The sequence below is a fragment of the Mauremys mutica genome, chromosome 19 (genome assembly GCF_020497125.1).
Source record: "Mauremys mutica isolate MM-2020 ecotype Southern chromosome 19, ASM2049712v1, whole genome shotgun sequence".
In the NCBI taxonomy this organism is placed as follows: domain Eukaryota; kingdom Metazoa; phylum Chordata; order Testudines; family Geoemydidae; genus Mauremys; species Mauremys mutica.
In genome coordinates, this window is record NC_059090.1 from 14,294,947 (window position 1) to 14,319,497 (window position 24,551).

Genomic DNA, 24,551 nt, shown 5'->3' on the forward strand with positions numbered 1-24,551 from the left:
CAACCACTGTTCAGCAACATGGATCTGGCAAAGGTGATGCTGCTATAGGGCTAAACTTCGTCTTTGTGTAAGAAGTTTTTATAACTACCTCCACTATACTAGCTTCACTGAGACTGGATTGCAGCCAATAAGGTAAGGCCGGTACCCTGCATTTGTTATAAGACAGATGAATCTGCATATCTAACTTCAACAAATCTGTGTGCCCCAAAAACATTGAGGGTGCTGCAGTATCTATATTTCAACCCAGTGTTAAGTGAGTGCTAAGGTCAGACTTGGACAAAGTTAACCTAGCTACTGAGAATAGTACTATGGTTTGACCTCCAAATGTGAATTAAGCTCCTCCAAGCTGAAAGTCAGGGCTGCATCTCATCCTTGTAGTCCTAGTAGAGAAGTTCATACTTAAAAGAACTGGAGCTGCTATACAGAGGTATATCTATTTATGACTGACTGGAGTGGTAGGGTAGAAGCTACTGTGGTACACTGAAACGACCTAATGTTGTATAGATGTCATACTAACTAGAATTAGCTGCGTATACTTAGAGTAGAGCAATCCTAATCAATTACAGTACACCTTTTGAGACACCAGAGGATAGAGGGGAAATGGTGATTCCTTCAGAACATAGCTAGCCAGAAACCCATTTTCAGGGATAGGGTATGAAAACAATGTTAGAAATCGGGAGAGCTAATGCATGTCTCCTAATCTACCTCTCTCAAATACTTTAGTTATTAAGAGTGTTAGGTATCCACTTTACCACCTGCAACCATGCAGCCTATTGATTACTAATTTTCTATTGATATATTTCAATTTGCCCGGTGTTGTGTATTAAATAGAACCCGTGGTATGGAAATATTTTTATTTTAGTACTATTTCAAACACTTAAACTGCACTAATTCTGTAATATTAGATTTCAGTAAAATGTAAACATTAAGTAAAATATTTAACGAAAACATCTGAGCTTAATACCCACTCATAAATTGTAATATGTGAGTGTTGGACGGAGACAACTTGATTCATTTGCAAGCTTCCAGTATCTGTCTCTTAGAACAAATGCAGCTGCCTTTGGTTGTCGTTGACGGGTAAAAATCCCCTTCTTGTTCCCTAAAACACGACTGGTTGCTGTAGATATAAAAAGTCATAAAATAAAGCAGGTTTTTTTTTTACAGAAGAATCACAAAATAAAAAGCATCTGTGTACAGAGTAAGACACCGCTTTCTTTCCCTACGGTAATCAACGTGACATGACTAACTCCTCAGCCAAAGGGAAAGAATGTCAGTAGCAACTTTTCATAACCAAGTTATACAGAAGAAACTTAAGTCACCATCTTCCTACATATGGAAGATGATTATTGTTACACTGGCATCATTACAACTGATTTAGCTTAAACCACTACACACTTACATAGGTTCACAGCTGTCAGATGGCTTTAAGTGTGCCTGTGAATGGGCTGTATCGCTTTAATTAAATCAATTTTAATTAAGCTAGTGCTTAATAGTCTATGACCAGTCTCATCTTAAATAGCTGGGGGTTCTATTTCTGCTCTATTTCCGCAGTTAAATCTCACTGAAGAACTTTACTTGGATACTCAATTCGATTTTCTTCTTTATTCACCCTTTGTATTACCCTGCATTCCTTTCCTTTACTGCTGTTCATGCCCTTTTCTCCAACTTACTACTCAGTTGTTCAGTTTTTAATCAAACCAGTCCAAACGACACATCTTCTCCAAGTGGCCTCCAGTTCCTCCATGCTGCATGATGTGTATGGAGCCCAAAGCTGCATTGATTTGTCATTGCAAACTTTGTCTAATTTTCTTTCCACTATTCTTTTTGAATCAGTATCTTTTTCCCCCACTGCTCCTACTTTTTTTATGCCCATGTCTGTCTGGTCTCTTTAGAGCCTTGTATCGCACGTGCTCTTTACTTAAGTCACTGAAGCTAGCACCTGTGGAACAGATTCCTACGGGGGGTATTCCACTAAATACACTGCTCACGCTGCCTCTGCTGACCATCTCTCAGGCTTGGGGGGAAACTGATCTAAGTTATGCAACTTCAGCTCTGTGAATAAGGTAGCTGAAGTCGATGTACTTAGAACTACTTACTGTGGTGTCTTGGTTGTGTTAAGTCGACAGCTGACACTCTCCCAAATGACTCCGCCTACGCCTCTCGCCCTGGTGGAGTACCGGAGTCGACGGGAGAGCACTTGGCTGTCAATTTATCGCGTCTAGACTAGACGTGATAAATCAACCCACCCACCATGCTCCTGCTGGATCGATCACTGCCCATCGATCCAGCAGTAATGTAGACAAGCCCTCGGTCACAATTGTCACTCCAACAGATTCTCTGTACTCTGGCTTAAGCTTTGCCCTGGGAACATACACGAATGGTCATTCACCAGTGGTGGAGACAGTAGCATAAACGACCAACCACTTTTACCATCCTGGCATCTAGCCCTCCATTGCATAGCCTCTGTGGCTACAACTGGAGAAGCTGCCTGCAGCATGATTAATGCGGTTTGCCAGTGTCAGTGCAGTGGTAATGATGGGAGTTACGTGTGAAACACCTACAGCAACTTTGAGCAGAATTTAGAAAGTGTAAAAGGATAGTTGAGGATGAGGAAGAGGAGAGGGTAGAAAGAGTAGTGGTGGGTCCCTCTACAGACGTCACTTGCATTCTGTCGTAGTGCACCGTCTCCACAAACCGGTGATGCAGGTGCTCCTACAGCCCTTCCCTTAGTGTGTGGGACACTTGGTAAACACAGCTCAATCACAGGAGAGAGACCCTTCAGCATAGGAAATGCTGCTTTGCAATTAGGTCCTAGCCAGATACTTGACTTGATTGTGGAAAAATGTCACTTTTCCCCCTGCCTTAATGCAAGAGTTAGCATGTTTGGAACACAACCCATTTCTAGAGAAACAGTAAAAATAGAATATTTCCATTTCTTACTAAGTCATTTTAATGAACTTTGCCCTAGTTTAAAGCATCAGAGCCAACTGGCCTAAATTCTAGCTACATTTCAATGAGTAGCGGTAATGGAAGAGTAGAGAGATTATCCCATTCAACATACAACTTTGTGACAAGGTTGTGCTCTCAGTCCTAAATCAACTAACATCTAACAGTGCTAACACTGGCGAAATAAAGGGAACAAGCTGTGGGAGTTGGCTACAGAGGATGTTTCTGAAATTCTTTGTGAAAAGCATGAAGTCTTCTGCATGCCACATAAGGGAGCTTTGAACACCACACCTGCCAAAAGGACAGATTTATCTTGATTATTACAGTAAGCAGAAATGCTCGACTGTTTGCATTTTAAGAACACAGCCAACTGTGTAAAAGTCAGTGATCTCCTTCTACACCCACAGTCTGACTAGAGTACAGCTTTAGCTGCAGTGTTTGTGTATGAGTTGGGGGAGGGAGAGTTCTGTTTTGTAGTGTAGCTCTGACTCTCCCCAGCTGCCTCAAGACTTGAGCAGTTTGTTCAGTGTACACTGAACAATGGTACTATTTTTATAACAAGATATGACTAGGCTGCCATTGATCAGCTTATGGTGCTCATGTCTTCACAATTCCCTGGAGAGAGCACTTTGTCCAGAGTTGGCAGAGAAAATGAAGTTAAAGGAAGCTTTTGGGATAGATGCTTGAACCAGTAGCATAATACTATAGCACAGGCTTCATTCTCCCCCCTAAAAAAAGCTGTTTATGTGGCGGAAAGTGACAAGGGAACTTTTAAATAAAGGTTTTGCTGCATTTAACAATCTTCAGTGCCACATATACTAACTAGGTTTTCTAGAACACATGCTTGTACTTAAATCTTGTACCCTCAGTTCTGTAACATGAAAGCCATGATGTCAGGGGAGAAAATACTTATCTTTACATTGCAGCTTAAATATAGAATGGAATCTCAGCCTACCTTGATCTGTCATAAAATCAGCAAAGTTCCAGATGAGCTCCCCAATGACATACTCCTGTCTCTTTTTGTCAAATACTGAATGGTATTCCTTTAGCACAGCCTTTTGGTATTCCTCGCTGAACATAAGAGGTGGGTCCTGTAACCAAAGAAGGGAGAAAAGACTCAAAGATAGTACATAGCAGGTGTCAGCAAAGGCCTTCAATTGACTTTTTTCATATGAAAAGAGTTGTACGATTATTCACTCGCTTCCTCCACCACTGAATTATAGCCATATCTATGGACTGTGGTGGCTATTTAGCAGAGGTTAGAAGTACCGAAGAAGGGTATCTAATTGAAACTGGCGGGGGAAGTTTAGATAGCGTTGAATTCTTCTTCTACCTATGTGGGCAGCTCCTTTTTGATTCGTAGGGAGGAAACTAGTAACCTTTTTTTTTTTTTGGATTGATCAACTTCTGAATGTACTTCCTGGCAACGGCTTTTAAAGTGCTACATCTAAATGGTTTCTCTGAAGCTACACAATCTCATTGCCCCATAATGAACTGACTTTTCTCCTCAGCACTGTACCTTCCTGTCCGATGAATATTCTCCACAACTGCCAAAGCACAGAGAGAATATTCCAAGATGTATCTTCTGGTGGTTTGATCACAAAAGTGTAAATCAATGAGTTAACTGTAGCCTAACTGGCAATGATTCAGCTTTAAAAGGAAAACTGCAACATCGCATAAGAGCCAGTTAATGATTTACACTTTGTAAACCAGTCTCTTAAGCAGTATTTTAAATAAGGAAAAAAAGGACCAACGACCACAATCAGAATGTTAAAAGTTTGACAGGTTTTCAGAGAGGCAAAAAAAAAAAATTATAGGAGGCCAGTGACTCAGAGATTATGGAAGTGAATTAGTGGCTTGCAGCATACGCCAGTGCTTTTCCTTAAAGAACTCATCTCCTCAGGTGCCATCTTAGCCCCAGTGAAATCAAGGGCAAAACTCACTGACTTCAATGGGGCCCAGTGTTTCAACAGTAGAGTCCAGTATAATGCGCATGGCAGCTGAGGAGTATATTTCACATTGTGTCTAGCATGTCTCAGAATTAAGGGGTCAGTAAATTTCATGGGTTGGTTGGTTGTGACTGACCCTCCCTCCTTGACCAGCACTGTGTTTCCCAAAGTGGCATAGTTAGAAAACTCACATTGTGAAGCCCAGCAATAGTATCTGCTCCATATTCGCTCTGGATAATTGGCTTTTGGTAAGCTCCATACCAGTTCTCAAACTGGGTATTCAGTTGAAGCTGAATAACCTCCAGATGGCCGGCATCATGGTACCAGGAGAAGTAGCTATTTACGCAAATTACGTCCACGTATGGAGCCTAGAGAAATAATGTAGAGTAATATTTGTAACAAACCCCAAAGTAACCTACTGCGGATGGCTACATCCCTCTCTACTGTAGTTCCACTGACCTCAGTTGTTACACTTAGGATCAATTTGGCCCACAGCATTTTAACACAAAAATGAGACTTTCCTCCTGTTTTTTCTGGGAATAGGGTGGGTGGCGGGCACTCAACAAGTCAAGCAGTTTCCCCCATCAACCTATGTTAATTTTGGCATTTTCTTACAGATTTAGGTAGGCAAAGTAGCCAGTTAAACAAGATTAACTGTTTCATCCCTAGGTTTGTTAATCTTTTTGGAAATTGCAAGATGTGTCTTGGATCTGGTTGTGCATTTAAACATCCTTTTTAACTTATTAAATAACACGATGATCAACTTAGTGGTCAATTACTTTGAGTAGTGACTAAGTTCATGCATCAGTGGTGTAATTTAGGACGAAGCATTCTGCGAGTTATATGCCATTTCTACCACCTGGACAGTATGACAAAGGGCACCAGCCCATTGAAGATGAAGTGATGTTGTATGTAACTTATCCAATGTTCTCTTAACATGTTTTGTAATAAAGTTCTGAAATCAGAATTTACAGCGTGTAAGTTCTTTGAATCTCTTTTGTGTCTCCCTGAGCTGTCGGAAAAAGCATGTTCCACTGGAGCATGATGGGGTGCATGCAACTAGCAATAGATGGGACATTGGGGTAATCAACAGCAGTGCCCTCTTTGCTATGTTTAAAATGGAAACAAACCTCAGTGGTTTTGATCCTGCGCCAATGGAAGAAAAGTCCTAGCTTTCCAAAAGGCCACACATGCTAGCTCCAGGCCAGCCCAGTTTAGAGAGGAAAGGCTAGCTTACTTGGAAAGGAAAATGAAATGGGATTTCTCGCAGGTTCTTGTGAAAGTCGTTTGTATACACGCATCATATGTAGCTAGACAAACTCATTGTCTAAAAACAGACTTGTTGCAAAGACCTGGTACGCTGAAAACATCACAAAGCCTTTTATGTTGTCTTTGATTTCCAAGGAAATGCTATAGGGAGACCAGTTTTCAGACACGAGCCCTTAAAGCAAGGCCCTCCAATTCTGCATGTAGGGCCTCTATAGCAGGACTAAGCCGGCAAAGGCTTTCCCAGGCCAGTGTCCAAGCCCCGTTTCAGAACTTCGGGTATATCTCCACCCCAAAAGCCCCCTGCAGCAGCGAGTCTCAGGGTCCATGGCAGCTGACTCAGACTCGTGCTATGGAGCTAAAAGTAGCAGTGCAGTTCATGCGCAGGGTTTCAGAGCTCCAAACTCGACTGGCTAAACTGCTACGTTTAGCTCCGCAGTGCAAGCCCAGTTGACCTGCCATGGGTCTTTTTTTGCTGGGTAGACGTTCTCTTCAATGGGGGGGGGCAGGGGAGAAGAGGGTTATTTAACATTCCTAAAATCTACCCCTTGCCCAGTTTTATTAAGCAAACAAAGGAGAAAAGAAATGAAACTTACACCATGATCATGAGCGTAATTAGCATTTGACACAAAGGTTACGGGCCGGGTAGGATCAATGGCTTTAGTGTGAGCTATCACTGTCCTGTTTACAAACAGTAAAACACAAGTGTCCATCACCAAAAAGGAGAAACAGACCCACAAAAATCAGCCAACTCCCCCACGTGCCCAACCTTTGGAGCCAGTGTTTAGTTTAATAGGCAGGCGTTTTGAAAGTGAAATAGTGCGGGTCTTGGATGGTGTTTATCCCCCGCAAAGTGTGTGTAATTCTAGCTAAGAATAATAGACATTAAGAGCTCACAGAGCAAGGAGACTGTTTTGCCTGGGTGAAACACACCCATTGCGCAAATCACTGGAGAGGTGTCCGTCCCCATAAGACATCATAAGCATAACTTAAAAAGTGTGAGAGCGAAAGGGGGAGGGGGCCAGTGTCTCTGCAGCCTTCAAGATAAGGTGCTGTGGCCTGCCCCAGCAAGAACAAATGAGTGGTACTGCTCTGATCACAGCTTCTTCAGTATGCAGGCCCAAGCTCTATGCTGGCCTCACTCCACTAAGTCCATAGAGTTACGTCAGCAGAGAATTTGGATCCTGGTTTTTCTGTAGTTAGGAATGACCAAATCCTTGACCAATTCTGCCTTACCTGAACCTTAGTCTTGAAGGAATGTGTCATTCCAAGAGATCTCCTGATGACTCTTCAGAGTTTAGCTCAGAGAAATAACTGGTATGGGTGCTGCTGCAGGGCATTAAACCCAATATGCAAAACAGTAGGTGCCTTGGGGAAATATGTAGTAAGTACATAGAACATGTATACAAAGAAACTTTAAAATAGATGAAGGGATCCCTGAACACCTGCCAGACTTCCCCATGCAACTCCTTTTTCTGACCTGAAAAATGATGAGGCACATCCATCAACCTGAGTCTCAACAGCCACGCACAGGAACATACACTTACTTAAAGTAGTAAGCTGCCGGCAATAGCTCCGAGGCTGGCTCGTTGGCTACAGACCACATCACAACCGATGGCCGGTTCTTATCCCTGCGGATCAGCTCTTCCATCACCACGAGATGGTGGGCCAGTGACTTGTTCCCAAAGTTCTCCCTCAAAGACAAAAGGAAGCAAGAGCAGGTCACTAAAATGCTAAATAAAACTCATCTTAAATCCATTATTGATACTAGCAATGTAATGAATGGTCTTGGAGCACAGGGACCAAAATTAATCCCTGGTGTAAACTGGACCACACCAGAAATGAAGCTGGCCCTGTATCTCTGGATGGGGAGAACTCTTTGCAGAACAGCAGCTGGCCTCTTAGATAGTCTAGCAAAATATGTTTTACTTCATGCACCCCTTGAACTTGGAACCTGCTCCCTCTTCTTGGGAGCCAAACCACCACCTCTTCCTCTTTCAACTTCCAGCTTAAAATACATACTTCCAGGCAGCCTTTCAGAGACTTCTACAGCACTGGCAAGATTTCACCATCACCCAGCGCAGCTTGCATGGCTGAAGTAAAGAGGGACCCAGACAAGAGCCTTTGAGCCAAACCTCCCCTCACCCCCCCAAACATTGGTGGTCTGGTTTAAATGGGCTCCAGGATCAAGCTACCCCCCACTTGGGGTTTGGAAAAACAAACAAGGACAAGGAGGCTTAGATGAACTAGGTTCTCTTTCTACTAAAACCCACCATGTTGGTAGCTCCAGTCACAGCTTGATTCCCTCTGCTTCCCTCCCTGATGGGGATAAGGTGCCGCTCACCCTTGCGCTGTAGCTGGGATACAAGTGTGCTACTGCCCTGCTCCAACCCAAGGCTGCAGCACAGTTTAGGAATGCAGGTTGGGCCCACCTACGTTGCAGGACTGAATAGTATGTTAACGATGTTGAGAAACTGCACAGCTCTAGCCTGCTCCGTCACACCAGCCAGTGTAGCCAGGCCCGAACTTGTCATAGGCTGATTTTTAAGTGATGTAGAGTCCCCCCACATTAAGCTGAGGTCAATAGGAGCTGCGGACGCTCAGCACACCTGAAAAGCCATTTTCCCGGGCAGGGGCTGTGCTCAGTACCCACCCCAGCCGGGGCTCCGTAAAGAATCGTTTTTGAGCGGGGAGAAATACGAAGGGTGGCGTGAGCTTTCAAACAATCGCTTACGGAGCTCTCATCCCCACGCCCGGACACTCATCAATAACCACGATGCCATACGCGTCGCACAGGTCCATGATCTCCTCTGCGTAGGGGTAGTGGCTAGTGCGGAAGGAATTGGCCCCGAGCCACTGCAGCAAGTTGAAATCCTTCACGATCAGGGCCCAGTCCAGTCCTTTGCCACGGATCTGGGGGGAAAGCAGGCAGGACAATCCGTGATGAATAAGAACTCGGTAATACTATGCATTGCCCTTGCACCATCCCTTGCACCATCTCAAAGCGCTTCAGTCGCTTCCCTAAGCCTGACAGCACTGCTGTGTGTTACACCCGGGGAGCCCTGGCGTCAGGCTAAACATGTTACTACATTTCCCTCTCTCAGCCTGAACCGGCTGGGTACCATCTGCTCTCCACTCACTTTCACAGGGCAGAGGGACATGACCAGGCTTTCTTAGGTTCCGTCCTGAGTGGGCAGCGTGGGAGCCTTTCTGCTTCAAACGCTACAATATTTGTCTGTCTTTGCGAGTTTTAAAAGACTCCCACAGAGCTGAAAACTTAATATTTATGCAGAAGAGCTTTGGAGGGGAGAGGGGCGGAAGGCTGGAAAAATCATTAGTCACTGGAAACAGGGGTTGCTGTTTCCACGGTACCAGCTGAGGTGTTGGGCAGAGGCAGTGGGTTTCGCAGCTGTGTATCCTCAAACTAAAGTGTGTGCCTCAGTTGCCCACCTGTAAAATGGGGATAATACTACTTCCCGCTCTTGTTTGGGCTTGTAAGCTCTTTAGGACAAAGAACATCTCTCAATAGGCATTTGCACAGTGTCTAGCACAACAGGGCCCGGATCTCAGTTGGGGCCGCTAGGGGTCTAAATGGCCATCACAATGTTACTGCCAACGGCATATGTGCATCTGGGGGAGGGGATGCTAGGCAACGGACCCATTCTGGGGGTAGGCCCAGAAGTGGTGTTGCTGGAGTAGATTCCGATGGAGTCGCAGAGAGCGACCTCCCACGCCTCACCCCGCTCTGTGCTCTTACATCGGCATCTTCGTGTTTGTTGACTCCATGGAAGTAGAAGGGCTTTCCGTTGATGAGGAACTGACGGCTGGTGACATGCACGGTGCGGATCCCAACAGGGAGCGTGTACACGTCTTCCGACAGCTCACCGCCCACCTGCGCCGACAGCTTCACCTGGATCCCCAACAGAAACCAGCCTCCGCGTTCAACCCTGACCGCACTGAGGAGAATACGCTCAGTTCTACCTCCCTCCCAGCTAATACTTCCCTCTCCGTGACCCCGCGAAGGCAGCCCATCCCAGCCGCACGCTCCCCATCCATTTTACAGTGAATGCCTGTATTGTACTAAGGGGGAAAGAGCTCCCTGCAGTTGTTAAATGTGTGCAGCGGGTTAGCAGTTTGCTCCAGGTGGATCATTTATCTCCTCTCTCACTCCCTGGGCCGTCTCCCTCTCTTTCCTTGATCCAGACCTTGCTAAAGTCCACGGAAAGACTCCCCTTGACGTCAGGGAGGGATGGACTGGGGCCTGGGATAAGACTGCAGTGAGGATTACAAGCACCGTGGTAGGATTCTGAAGCCAAAGGCCTCGCATTCCCTCCCCGTACAGCCAGCCCTCTCTTTCCCAGCGGCTTGGCTTTCAGCTCAGTAAGCCAAGAAGGTAGCAAAACTTGATTTGATTATGGCAAGAAGTGAAAGCATGTAGGCAGGATTCTTAGGATAGGAGGATTAAGGCAGGCAGGCTTCATGATGCCCGTGGATTTCTGTAATCCTAGGAGGGGAATGAAACGAGAGACACGCAAAATGAGACAAATATGTGCATGTTACCTCTAAGTAATAAAGGTATCCGGGGTTTTCGTGCATCAGATAAGGCCACCACAGCTTTGGCTCCACTACTTTCAACTCCCCGATTGGTCCTTCTCCCGTAGCCACCACTTTCCCCTCTTTTTCACGTAAATTCAGCGACAAGGAGTAGCGGGTGTTGCCCATCACCAAAACCTCGTATCGCACCACACCTAGCCCAAAAGAGAGCATGGAGCAGGTTGGAGACCCTTCTCCCATCAGCCATGCTTCCCGGTGACCCCACTGTGATGCGGATCCTACATCACCATGGTTAGCAGGGCTGGGTGCTGTCCCAATAATTCTATCCAGGGCTACCTGCTGGGCTTCCAGTTATTGATACATATTAATTGGAGTTGCACAGATTGTTTCTTCCCTGTCTGAAAGCCTTAAAGCGGTGCTTCCTTGAGAGCAATACCCTGCATTAGTCAAGTTGAAGAATCGCTTCCTCACCCAGCTTCTATATTGTAAACGGTTTGTGGGGACAGTTTGGCTCATGAGCTTGGTACCGAGATATAAAGGTTTTGCTGCTTCAAATCCAGTCCAAGGGATCAGTGGATGACAGAAGGTACCGTGTATGAGCCGACACCCAACTATGGCTTGGTACCATAGTGCTCATCTTCCTAGTGACCAAGCCCAAGACTGGAATTTAGCCGGCTCACAGGCACCCTGCCCGTGTGAAATGAGTCTGGCGGGTCTCAGGCCAGTTCCCATTGGACTGGGGTCGACATCAACCAAAATTGCTGCTACCGGCCCCATTGCTGGCATGCTCAGCAGAGAGGCCAAGCCATGAACGGACTCTGTAGGGTCTCACCCTGAAGAATTCTAGACCAAAGCTCAGGCACACAGCCTGGCGGAGCTGGCAATGCCTCTGCCTCTGCTGACCTCCTGTGGAGAGAGGACTTCAGTCTCCAGGGCTGGTTGTTAACACACTGCTAAATACACACACATATACGCTCGTCAGAGTTGGCTTCCTGACTCTATTGTTCTCAGTCCAGCTCTGTACGTTTGCACTGAGCTACCTACCACGTCCCTGCCAAATGAGCTCACAATCTAAAGGCACAGGCACAGAACGCCGTCCGGGGACTTGATGGAACCGGGAGCTGTCAGATAGTGTGGGGGCTGCCTGGAGAGGTTGTTCCAAGCACAGCCAGTGGAGCGAGAGAAGGCAAGCAGGCAGGAGCAGGCGAGTGAGACAAAGAGAGACGGGTAGGTGAAGCCAGGGATGCACGTCAGAGGATTTGACATGCAGCGATGCAGGGCTAGGGGGTGTAGCAGAGGAGAAGCCTGACATTTACCCAGCAGGAAATGCGGGGGACACAGTGCAGAGTGTAAAGAGAAGAGGGCCATAGGGTCAGAGTATCAGAAAAGGAAACCTGGAAGGTAATTGACCAGGGGGTGGAAAATCTAAGCCAGATTTGCATTTCCTGTCACAAGGACCTGCTGCTGTCAGAAACGGGGTGGGGGAAATACCGTAATTACCCTTCACAGCACCCACCTGGGCCTAGTATCTGCACCTGCACCAGGCAAGCCACGGGGAAAAGCATGTTTATGAGCTGCTGCCCTCAATTTAACGCTGCGGGGGAAACTAATTCAATGTATTACAAGTGACAGCGCTAAACAGAGAGGCCTCCTTACATGTGAGATGAAATGGACCAGGCAAGCAAAAATCCCTTCATTTCCCTAGCCCCTTATCTGCTTTTAGAAGTTACCTCTCTCTCTAAGGGATATGGGCCACTTTAGCTGGACTTTTATATTCTTTGTGTACCTGCAAGATTGTGGCCATCTGACATGGCTTTAAAGCAATTGCAATCATTCGGATAGTCATCCTCAATGATAGATAATCAGAGGAACAACTGAAAAAGCAAGCCACGGAGATGCAGCCGAAACAATTAAGGCTGTAAAAGGAATTGTAATGGGCCTAGCAACAGGGTCCAGTGGACTGAACACTGGACTGGGAACCAGGAGACCTGGTTACCAACTCTGCAAGTTGCTTTACCACTCCGTGCCTTGGTTTTCCCAGCTGTGAAAAAGGGATAATGATCCTCTTTTATCAAATGCTTTGAGATCTATGAATGAGAAGTGCTGGGACAATCTGGGGAATCTGTCTATATACAGCTCATGAGTTTTGTTTTGATATTGGGGATTATCTGTGTCAGATTGCAAATTGCATTTTGAACATGGGGCTGGTTGTCATCTCAGTTGTCTTTTTACCTCCATGTTGAACTGAATTTCCCAGGAGTTGTGACACAGGGTTAACAGTGGGGAGTTTTTAAAACTTGATGGGCCTCTATTCCCAGGGAAGCACCCTGGGAGACAGAATTGGCTACAGAAGCACCAGTCTGCACAGGTGAGCTGGTAACTAAGCAATGGCTCACCTGGTGGGGGACACTGATCACCTGACAAGGCTGATCAGAGGGTCACATGGCAAAGGAAAGGAAGGTTATAAAAGAAAGGCTCTTATTGGCCATGCGGGGCTAGAAGAGGAAAGGGGAGTATGCCTGCATACAAGAGGGTACTCGCTGCAGTGAGCAGACAGAAGTTCCATGATTGGGAGGAGAAGTTATAAGAAAGGAAGGATCCACAATACCCCCAGCGCACTCTGACCTAAGCCCAACGAATGCTCCAGAGTGGTGAGGAAACGGAGGTAGGGAAATGCGTGTGTTTAATATTTTGTCTGAATCTTTATATCCTCTGTGCTGTCCCAAGTAAGAGCGAGTGGTTTAGAATTCCCTTTCCCAAAGCCTGGGGTAGGTGGTTCAACTGTCCCTGAAATGGTAAATGGTGAACCAGGGCACCCCCAGGGCTGGTGCTCTGGGAAAGGGCATGGGGCAGTCTGCCTGCTCTCAGGACTGAGGCAGTTGGACTGTGGGGTCTCAGCTCTCAGAGGGGGGTGGGAGACACAGGTTCTGCACCCAGTAATGTGCCTAGAAAACCAGAGGCAGTGCCCAAGCGCTGCTGGGACTCAGGAAGTTTAACAGCGTGGGGGGAACCCAAATGCACCTGCCTGGTAAGTGACCAGAAGGGGAAGAACAACTAGGCCTTTGTCAGGCACGTTTGTACCTTGAACCTGAACCATTTAAAACCACCGAGAGTTTGGCCACTGGCCCCAGTGGGAGCCAGCTGGGGGCTCGTAAGGCTACGCATTAGTACAGGATACACACAGCTGAGCTCCACTGAAAGGAGGAAGAGGCTGGTCGATCTAGCGTTTAGGGCACTGGTCTTAGATTCTGGAGACCGGCATTCAACTCCCTGCTCTGCCACAGATTACCTGAGAGACCTTGTCTAGGCCTCAGTTCCTCACCTGTGAAACAGGGATAATAGTCTGGCCCACAGGCCGTTGTGAGGGTAAATGCGTTAAAGACTGTCAGTGCTCAGATCTGAGAGAAACGGGGGCCATGTCAGTACCTAAGATGTGTACACAGAAGGATTATTGTGTGTGTGTATGTGTGTGTTGAGGTCCAGAACACTTCTGTGGAGCTCATGAAATCCTCTCCATTGACACTGGTCCTTATGCCAGTCAAAGCAGGATTGGCCTTTACACAAACTTCCACCTCATGGATCCTTTCATTAGACTAGCTCAGTGGTTCTCAACCTTTCCGGACTTCTGTACCCCTTTCCGGAATCTGATTTGTCTTGCGTACCCCCAAGTTCCACCTCTCTTAAAAACGACTTGCTTACAAAAACTATAAATGCAGAAGTGTCACAGCGCGCTATTACTGGAAAATGGCTGACTTCCTCATTTCTACCACCGAATTATACAATAAATCGATCGGAATATAAATATTGTACTTACATTCCAGTGTACCCGAAGCCTGAGCCTCACTGCCTGGAGCCCAAGCCTCGCCACCCAGGGCTGAAGAATGTAACTTAGCTTTGTGGGGGCCCCTGTGGTATGGAGCCCTGGGCAATTGCCTGGTTGCCACCCCCTAATGTCAGCTCTGCACTTGCAACCCCCCAAAACCTGTCCCATGACCCTCGTTGGAATTACGATCCCCGGGTGGAGAAAAACTGAACTAGGCAAATATCTAGATGAGGTGACATACCCGCTGGAAGACCTCTGCGTACCCCTGGTTGAGAACCACCGGAGTATATTGTCGGTCAAGTGCCTTTTTTCTTTTTTTTTTAAACCCCTGAAGGAGATTTTTACAATTTCTGTGATCAAATGAGCGCACGTGGCTTCCCACACTAAACCTACTACACGATCAGTTCAACCTATCCAAAAATTCCCCAGCAGGAAGCTTTCCCATTGCCTCCTTTCACTTCCCCTGGTGGAGAGGAAAATAGTTGCCATCATTGCCCTGATACCTACCAATATTCCCTGCCCAGGCTGTAGTCACAGTGATGTCGTCTATGTAGACAGAAGGGGTTGTATACAACACGACCGGCCGGTGAATTCCAGCGTAGTTAAAGAAATCAAACCTTGTGTTCTGAACAAAATAACCCCTAGGGTACCTGTGAGGGAGGGGAAAGGGTTACGTTCCATTGCACCAGAATTAAAAAGCCAAGTACAGATGTTAGCGACATACTATTAAAATACTCCTGCAATAGATCACATTGTTCCTTTCAACAAACACTTGGATAAGTGGGATCCAGTGAATATCGTATCAGAGGGGTAACCGTGTTAGTCTGGATCTGTAAAAGCAGCAGAATCCTGTGGCACCTTATAGACTAACAGACGTATTGGAGCATGAGCTTTTGTGGGTGAATACATGCATCCGACGAAGTGGGTATTCACCCACGAAAGCTCATGCTCCAATACGTCTGTTAGTCTACAAGGTGCCACGGGACTCTTGGCTGCTTTTAATGAATATAGTGTACTTGGACTTTCAGAAAGCCTTTGGCAAAGTCCCTCACCAAAGGCTCTTAAGCAAGGTTGGCAGGCATGGGATAAGAGGGAAGGTCCTCACAGATCAGTAACTGGTTAAAAGACAGAAATAATTATTCAAGATAGTTAAATCCAAAACTGACTGCGAAGATTTACAAAGGGATCTCACAAAACTGGGTGACTGGGCAACAAAATGGCAGATGAAATTCAATGTTGATCAATGCAAAGCAATGCACATTGGAAAACATAATCCCAATTATACATATAAAATGATGGGGTCTAAATTAGCTGTAACCACTCAAGAAAGGAGTCACTGTGGATAAATCTTTGAAAACCTCTGCTCAATGGGCAGTGGCAGTCCAAAAGAGCCGAAGGAACCATTAGGAAAGGGATAGATAAGAAGATAGAAAATATCGTATTGCCTCTATATAAATCCCCAGTACACCCACACCTTGAGGACTGCAGGCAGGTTTTGTCACTTCATCTCATAAAAGATCTATTATAATAGATACAAGTACAGAGAAGGGCAACAAAAATGCTTAGGGGTGTGGAACAGCTTCCATAGGAAGCGAGATTAAAAAAGACCGGGACTAGTCGTTTTAGAGAAGAGATGACTAAGGGGGGGGGTATGATCTAGGTCTATAAAATCTTGAATGGTTTGGGGAAAGTGAATGAGGAAGTGTTATTTCCCTCTTCACATAACACAAGAACCAAGGGTCACCCAATGAAATGAATAGGCAGCAGGTTTAAAACAAACAAAAGGAAGTATTTCTTCACACAATGCACAGTCAACCTGTGGAACTCCTTGCCAGGGGAAGCTGTGAAGGCCAAAAGGATAACTGGGTTTGAAAAAGAATTAGGTAAATTCATGGAGGATAGGGCAATCAGTGGCTATTAGCCAAGATGGTCAGGGATGCAACCCCTGCTCTGGGTGTCCCTAAACCTCTGAACTGCAAGAAGCTGGGACTGGCCAATGGGGGATGGATCACTCAATACATTATCCTGTTCTGCTTATTCCCTCTGAGGCAGCTGCCACTGTTGGAAGACAAGATACGGGGCTAGCGGGATCATTGGTCTGAGCCAGTATGGCCGTTCTTATGTTCCAACACATTTGCTATTAATACTACAGGGATTAACATGGCCTAATGGTTCACAAATTACTTGAAGGTGCTGAATGAGATCCTATGCCGTGAGGATTAATGAGGATAACTCTGGTGTGTCATTTCCACCACTGCCCTGGTAGCAATCCAGTGAACTCACTTTGACTCGTCCCTCATGAACTGAATGGAGCCGGGAGGCAGGGTCTGAGGTGTCAGCGTATTGTTGAGCGCAATGGTGATGCGACACAGAGCTCCGGGGCTGCCCTGAACAATCCTGGTTATGTCTGCTTCAAAGGGGAGGTGGCCTCCTTCATGCTCAGTAACGTTCACCCCATTGACCCACTGCAAAAGAAGAAATAAAGGGTGGAGTGGCAGCATTAGATATCACAGAGCTGGGGGGGAGAACATGACCTCTCTGAAGCTAATGCCTGGGTCAGAGCTCTCCTTCCAAGGGCCCACCCCTGCAGCTCTTCTAGGCACCTAATTCCCAGTGGAGCCACATAGAGCCAACAGCACCTTCATGGGTGCTTCGGGTGCATCAATATCTGGTGTCCTTCAGCCCCGCAATAGGGCACCACTTCAGCTACTAGCTCAGAGAACCAGTGAAGCTAGAGCTGGAAAAGCACCACCAGGTCCTTGTCCTGAGCCCTCTGCACTTTGGACTCCAGATCAGTGGCTTGGCTCCACTTATTTGCAGACAGCACAGAAGCTGCAGCTGGACTCGCGAAGGGAAAAGCTGCAGAGTGCTGACTTAGTAGTGGGCCAGGTCTACACTACGGACCTATGTCGGTATAACTCCGTCCGCTGCTCAGGGGTGGGGAGTTTTCCCTGAGCAACATAGTTATGCCAAACTTAACGCCCCCATGTAGATAGGACTGTCGATTGAAGAGGTTCTCCCATCAACCCAGCTAACGGCTCTCAGGGAGGTGGATTAAGTACACCAACGGGAGAGCTCTCTCCCCTCGCCATAGGAGCGTCTTCACTTAAGTGCTATGGTGGTGCAGCTACATCGGCGCTGCAGTGTTTTTAGTGTAGACCAGAGGTGTGAAAACTACACCCGTGGGCCGCATCCAGCCCGCCAGCCATTTTAATCCAGCCCTTGAGCTCCCGCTGGGGAGTGGGGTCTGGGGCTTGTCCCGCTCCAGTGTTCCAGCCGGGGAGCAGGGTCGGGGCCTGCAACGCGTGGTTTCCGGAAGCAGCAGCATGTTCCCTCTCCGGCTCCTATGTGTAGGGGCAGCCAGGGGGCTCCACTCCACATGATGCCCCCACCCCAAGCGCTGCCTCCACAGCTCCCATTGGCTGTGAATCATGGCCAATGGGAGCTGCAGGGGCGGTGTCTGTGAATGGGGCAGCACATAGCAGAGCCGCCTGGCCATGCCTCCGTGTAGGAGCTGGAGGAGGGACATGCCACTGCTTCTGGGAGCTGCTGAGGGAAGCGCCGCCTGGAGCCTGCACCCCTGAGCCACCCCCCTGCGCTCCAGCCCCCTGCCCCACCCCAGAGTCTGCACCCCCAGCCAGAGCCCTCACCTCCTCCCACGCTCAAACCCCAATTTCATGAGCATTCATGGCCTGCAATACAATTTCCATACCCAGATGTGGCCCTCAGGCCAAAAAGTTTGCCCACCCTGGTGTAGACCATAGGTGCAGGAGCTTGAAGTGCTGGGATGCTGCCCTGCCCCCTGGCTTGTAGTGGTTTCCATTATAAACAGGGTTTACTGTTTAGTTCAATAGCTCTCAGCACCCCCACTATAAAAATTGTTCCAGTGCCCCCGGTGTAGACATGCCTGCAGTGTGTTGTCAGAACACACACAGCAGCCACGTTCTTCTATAATACAGGATGTGGGGGTCCCCTAGGGCAGCGTTTACTGCGGGTGTTTCGAGAGCCTCTGAGCAGGGCGGAATGCCTGGCGCATTGCTCCCCGGGCCACCATACTTACAACTATGGAGTAATAATGAGCACTGCCAACCCGAAGCACCACGCGGGTGTTGAGGGCGTTCAGAAGCCAGCTCCTGGGAAGCAGCACCTCTTTCTCATACCAAACCCAGCCGGTGAACCGCCGCAGGCTGGGATCCTGAGTGAGCTCATTGAAGCTGGCGGGGACCGGCATGTCAATCACAGGCCCACTCTGAGAGGATCAAAGGAGACAGAGGGTGAAATGGTTCACTTGGGACTAAAAAATAAGGGTGAAGTTTGATAGCTGTTTAAAAATAGGCTTGTGGGTCGCAGGGCGAAAAGTTACATTGGCACATCCATTGTGGGCCAGATTCTGATGTCAGTCAACGGCTGTAAATCCACCAGGGGTTTCTCTCCCTTGACTTTACCTGGCTCTTTGGGCTGGAATGGACTCCTCCAAAATGCAAAGGGAAATTCCTTTCTCCCCCACGACCACCCCCATTTAGATTGAACCTACCAGATTCTGCACAATTTCCACCTAAAATCATATTGCATCAGGCTGACCTCATGCCCCAGCCTCATTGCAAAAGGCAAACTGGGTTAGTTCATGTCGCATTGAACTAACTGTTCAGGATTTACTGCTGATGCAGTTACACCAATTAGCCAGCAGGGAGTGCTGAGGGACAGTAAACCTTTCATTATCACAGGCAGAGCGGGATCTACAAGGAACTTTTACAGCCAATATATATCTGGCTGTTGTACTCAAGTTTCCCCTGTTCACTGATGACGAGCAATCACGTGCATGAATTTCAAACACTGACCTGCACGCTTTGTGAAGAGTGCCCGTTTCTGCTCCATCAATCCCAGTCCCCTCAGCTACTTTCACAAACTCCTTACACACAGCGGCCACAGCGCAGGGCGTGGAAGCGGCTAATTGTACAATTAGTTTGTACTATTTCTATAAAATGGAGCCCCAAGCCCTAACAGGGACCTTTGCACACCCGCCATCACATAAATCTCTCAGCTACTCCTGTGGCGTCCATTCCCATGGTATTTATCCTCACAATAATCCTAAAAGGGAGGGAATTATTATTATCTTTATTTGACAGATGGGAAGCCCAGAGAGACTAAGGGCCAGATTTTCAAAGGTTTTTGGGTGCCTCAAGATGCAAAGGGCTGCTTAGGTTGATTTTCAAAAGCACTTAAGCTGGTTAATTTCCATGGGAGTTAGGCACCAAATCTAGTTTGGGTGCTTTTGAAAATCCCACTGGCTGTATCTTTAGGCACCTAAATACTTTTGAAAATGTGGCCCTAAGTGCCCTGCCCAAGGACACCCAGGAAATCTGTAGTGGAACAGGGAATTGAATCCACATCCCCTGAGGCTTGGACTAGCACCCTAACCACGGGACCATCCTTTCTCACAATAACTTCAGACAATTAGGCACAGTCCCTTAAAGTCACTGATCATAGCGAGCAGTAGTAGTAGTAGGGCTGCCAAGAATTTAGGCTGTTTGGGGCCAGATCTTCAACAGGTGGAAACTGGTGTAGCCTCACGGACACTGAGTTTGCACCAGATGATGATCTGGACGTTTGTTTTCTGAGCACCAGGTAGTTTTTCTACAGCTACAAAAAGTGGCAAATTCAGTGGGTTTTTAAGCAAGAGGATCTCGGCGACATTGCACACCGTAAAGGATTATAACTATTCAGTGATTACAACCTATTCAATCCTGATTGAGTGCCATCCTATAAATATTAACGCACACCCCTAAATATTCAAAAATAATTGCATGCCTTTTAGAAAGTATACCCAATGCTTTGCTATTTTCCCTCAATGAATGACATAAGGAAACCCTAGAGATGGTATAATTATTTCACTATTACATGTTCTCAAATTATATTACAAAATATGGTACTCCATACAGTTCTCTCTCTCGCTTCTCTGAGATATATTATTTATTTCTCTAAGTGACCCATAATTTCAGCAGCTCGCACTCCAGTGGTTATTCCCTTTTAAAAAAACAAAAACAAAACATAACACCACTTTGCCTTCTTGTAGTCATAATTCTTCTGAAGTAAATTCTATATTTACTGTACACATTTTTTCATTTGGAAAAGAGTCAACATTTACTCCATGATTTGTTTTGTATTGGTTATTTGTTAGAATCATTCAATCTTTCCTGAATTTTCCAACATTGAGCATGCATAACTACTCTTTAGAGAATGGTATTAATTTCTAAAGCACTAGGATTGCTATAATCATGTTGTCTACAGTTCAGTCAAACATTCACACACTTTTTCCAAGCTTCCTGCTTCAGGCCCTTGTGAATGAAATGGAGAAACAGTAAAAGGCTGCTCAGTTTTATTGATTAGTATTTGGAAAGCATCTTGAAGATGAAAAGCGCTACTCAAATGCTAAGCATTATTCATGCAATGCAGGAAGTAAACAGCAATTGATTTGCCTCAAGTTAAATAGAAAAGGGGAAGCTAAAAATCACGTGCCCAGATAACAGGAAAAGAACCGTTAAGTTGTACCACAGAAAGATCCTTTTTTTTTTTTTTTCCTAATACAGTATTCACACCCCCGCCTGTGTTTCAGGAAACAGCAAGTGAGGGTCAGGATGGAAACCGATATAACACAGAGCAACTGGAGGAAAGGGGCCCTTTTTCCTTCTTGTCTCATTCTGATATTTATGATGCTCGTTTCCTGCTTTTCATCAGAGATGGGCCAGCCCCTGATCTGAATCTCACAGCTCTGTTTTATCTCTGGGGAGGACTGACTTTAAGGGGCTCAAATCCTGGTGCCAGGATGTGACGTTCTCGCCCATCTGCCCCGTTATAGAGATGGGCACATGCTACTGGATCCAAAGCCGGGCCTGGGTTCTGGTTCGGGCCCCGAGCCCTGGTGACAAAGGCACTTAACGCACCTGCATCAAGGACCCAGTGGAGACTCTCCACTCACAGGCTGCCTGATGTCCCTCCTCAGTGGCCAAGGCCAGTGGCAGATACCCTCTTTGCCACTACTGCCCCAGCAGTGCCCCCCTCCATACCTGTCTCAGGGGCTTCCGGTACCACTGCTGCACAAACCCCTTGTCCCGCTGAGGGGAGAAGTCAGCCCTGAAGCTCCAGATGCCATTCAGCTCCTTCAGCTCCCTGGAGGCAGACTCCCTGGGGTAGAGCATCCCTCTGCCCAGGGCCAGAGCCTGGCAGCACAGCAGCAGTAGGCACAGAGCACAGCACACAGACATGCTGCTGTCTGCTGGGCAGCTCTGCAAGAGGCAGTCAGCTGAGCCAGGGTCCAGCTGACTGCAGGGAACACTCACATGACTTCCAGCTTGGAGGCACCTGCAGCCATCTTGCTTATGGGCTTGCCAGGCCCTCTGTGTGCCTGAGACAGTGAAAGAAAATGGATGTGATCCAATTTGCTGTGCCACATGGGGCCGGGGGATTATAGTCTTTTACCTACACTGAGTCCAATTGCTAGGCACTTTACAGACCGGTAAGAAGGCACGATGAGGTCCCTGTCCGACTCCCTAACAAGCTCACAGTCTAAATAGGATAACAAATATTGCCCAATACAACTTGTACAGAATTCGAGCCATAGTCTAATCTCAGTTACTCAGGGTTGCCCCACCCCAAGCATTCAGAAATCATTACTCAAATCCCCTCCCCCACCCCTCCACCTATACACCAGAACTGTCAAATAATAATTTAGATTATTTTTATACATCTTCTGGGTTTTTTTTAAACCTTGCAGGTGCTTTTGGGTCATCAAGCATTTTTCCGCAACTGTGAGAGCTAGAAGTTAACTTTTACAATAGGAAAACTGAGGTCCTCATGCATTCATATGACTCCAGGAGCTGGGGCTTTAAGAAACACACCACATATCATGAGAGTTAGCAACCCTGTATATAAATCCAGAGTGACTTAACCTAAATAGGTGGAGTTACTCTGAATTTCACTGACAATAGAAATTTGCCCTGTGAATTAGGGCCCAGATTTATTTCCAGGCTGGTAAGAAGAGAGACATGGTGTTCATTTAAAATACTTGTGAGGTGCTCTGGTACCATGGTGATGGAGGCCTCATAAGCACATACACAGATGGATATAAACTGGCTATTAATAAATTTAGGCTTGAAATTAGATGAAGGTTTCTAGCCCGAAGAGCAGTGAAGTTCTGGAACAGCCTTCCAAGCGGAGTAATAGGGGGGAAAAAACTAACTGGCTTCAAGACTGAGCTTGAAAAGTTTATGGAGGGGATGGTACAATGAGACTGCCTACAAGGGCATGTAGCTGATTTCCAACGGTTATTAGCAAATATCTCCAATGGCCAGTGATGGGACACTCCAGGGGGAGGGCTCTGAATTACTACAGATGCTCCCCAACTTACACAAGCGTTCTGTTCCAGAACGCCTTGCATAAGTCGAATTTTGTGTAAGTCGGGAAAGTATACCCGACAATTACACACACACACACACACACACACACACACACACACACACACACCCTACCTTACGGAACGTATGGAACTTTTTCCATAAGTTTGGATTTGTGTAAATTGGGTTTGCATAACCCGGGGAGTGTCTGACCAGAGAATTCTTTTCCAGGTGTCTGGCTGCTGGGTCTTGCCTCCATGCTCAGGGGCTAACTGATCACCATATTTCGGGTAAGAAGGGAATTTTCCCCCAGACAGATTGACAGAGACCCCAGAGGGGTTTTCACCTTCCTCTGCAGCCTGGTGGATTCTCTGTAACTTGATGTCTTTAAATCATAATTTGAGGACTTCAGTAACTCAGCCAGAGGTGATGGGTCTATTACAGGGCTAGATTAGTCAGGTTCTGGGGCCTGTGATGTGTGAGAGGTCAGACTAGATGATCATGATGGTTCCTTCTCACCTTAAAGTCTATGCCACCGAGCCTGCTTGCCTTACTTACACAGTGTGTGGGTGTTACAAAGAGAGATGCTAGAGAAATAGCTAAGAAAGATAAGCCACCTGAGTGATCAACAATGGGGCTACTCCTGAGCGGTACTAGTGAGAGGATTGGACCCTGAGCCCCGATTCGTCCGTTGATGACACAGGGATGCACTGCTGCACCTGCATGGAACTTCGTAGCCTCCGGTCCAGCTGCACGCTGTCAGCTGCAGGGTCAGGGCTGTAACTGGGTAGCAGCTTTCATTCAAACTGCACCCTCCCCCAAACCTTGACAGGATTAAATGCCGTTACGGTGAGAAATGGCAGCAGAGGAAGACGCACACAAAGGCAAGGGTGGGAGGAGATGATTTCAGATGGATTTTTTTTTTTTTGTATAGGTAGAGTAAGTTTTTTCTGGTTCACTTCAGTCTCCTGGCTTGCAAGTCAAATGGCCACAGTGACTGAGCAGCTGGCAGTTAGTCACTGGACTCTTGTGTCCCAGTGACTCACTTAGAGAGACATCAGCTCTGGTTTTTCCAGCATGGTCTAAGTGAAGGGATTGGCCCTGCTCGTGGGTGATGAAGGGGTGGGAGGTATGTTAGACAGCTTGTGTTCATGGAATGCTTGGTCATGCAGAACACCTGGGTATGATTCTCTGCGCAGCTCCGTTCCTTGGGCCGGCAGTACCCTGTGTCACACAACACGCACCCTCTGGCTGTTAACAGTTGTCGATCGGCATTAAGGGCCATCACATCAGCAGGTGGCTAAAAGCTGCTGACCACGAGTTTGGCGATGGGGATTAGAGGGAAGTGTCTCAGCTAGAGGTGGTTTGGGAAAAGAAAGAAAATAGATGCAAATTGGAGGCCAGGCTGTGATCGAAGCGGCCACTGCAGCTTCGATAAGACAATGCTTAACGTGCACCTCTTAGTAACCCAGCCTGATTTTAATTTTGTTGAGGTGGGGAGGGGCTGGCTCTGCACCCCATAACACACCCACTTAAGGCCAGGAGGTGACACTCCTTTTTGAGCCGGCTGGTTTTGTGCCTCAGTGTAACCTGTCTTATTTCATGCCCTTTTCATCTAAGGCT

The 24,551-nt window shown here is 47.0% G+C and overlaps 1 protein-coding gene across 2 annotated transcripts; it reads right to left on the reverse strand.

The window, feature by feature from the left end:
- Positions 1 to 840: 840 nt before the first annotated feature.
- On the reverse strand, positions 841 to 21,833 carry GUSB (glucuronidase beta). 2 transcript variants are annotated; one of them, XM_044993610.1, is made up of 12 exons: positions 21,603 to 21,833; positions 18,599 to 18,787; positions 16,822 to 17,003; positions 15,046 to 15,188; positions 10,722 to 10,909; positions 9,919 to 10,071; positions 8,896 to 9,074; positions 7,709 to 7,855; positions 6,758 to 6,842; positions 5,087 to 5,263; positions 3,902 to 4,037; positions 841 to 1,117 (listed from the first exon to the last, which is right to left on the reverse strand). In XM_044993610.1, the coding sequence occupies exons 1-12, from the start codon at positions 21,798 to 21,800 to the stop codon at positions 969 to 971; spliced, it is 1,926 nt and encodes a 641-aa protein (XP_044849545.1). In that variant the 5' UTR covers positions 21,801 to 21,833; the 3' UTR covers positions 841 to 968. The 2 variants fall into 2 exon arrangements, with proteins under 2 accessions (XP_044849545.1, XP_044849546.1); XM_044993611.1 differs by lacking the exons at positions 841 to 1,117; positions 3,902 to 4,037; positions 6,758 to 6,842 and having other exon boundaries at positions 5,144 to 5,263.
- Between the last annotated feature and the right edge of the window lie 2,718 nt (positions 21,834 to 24,551).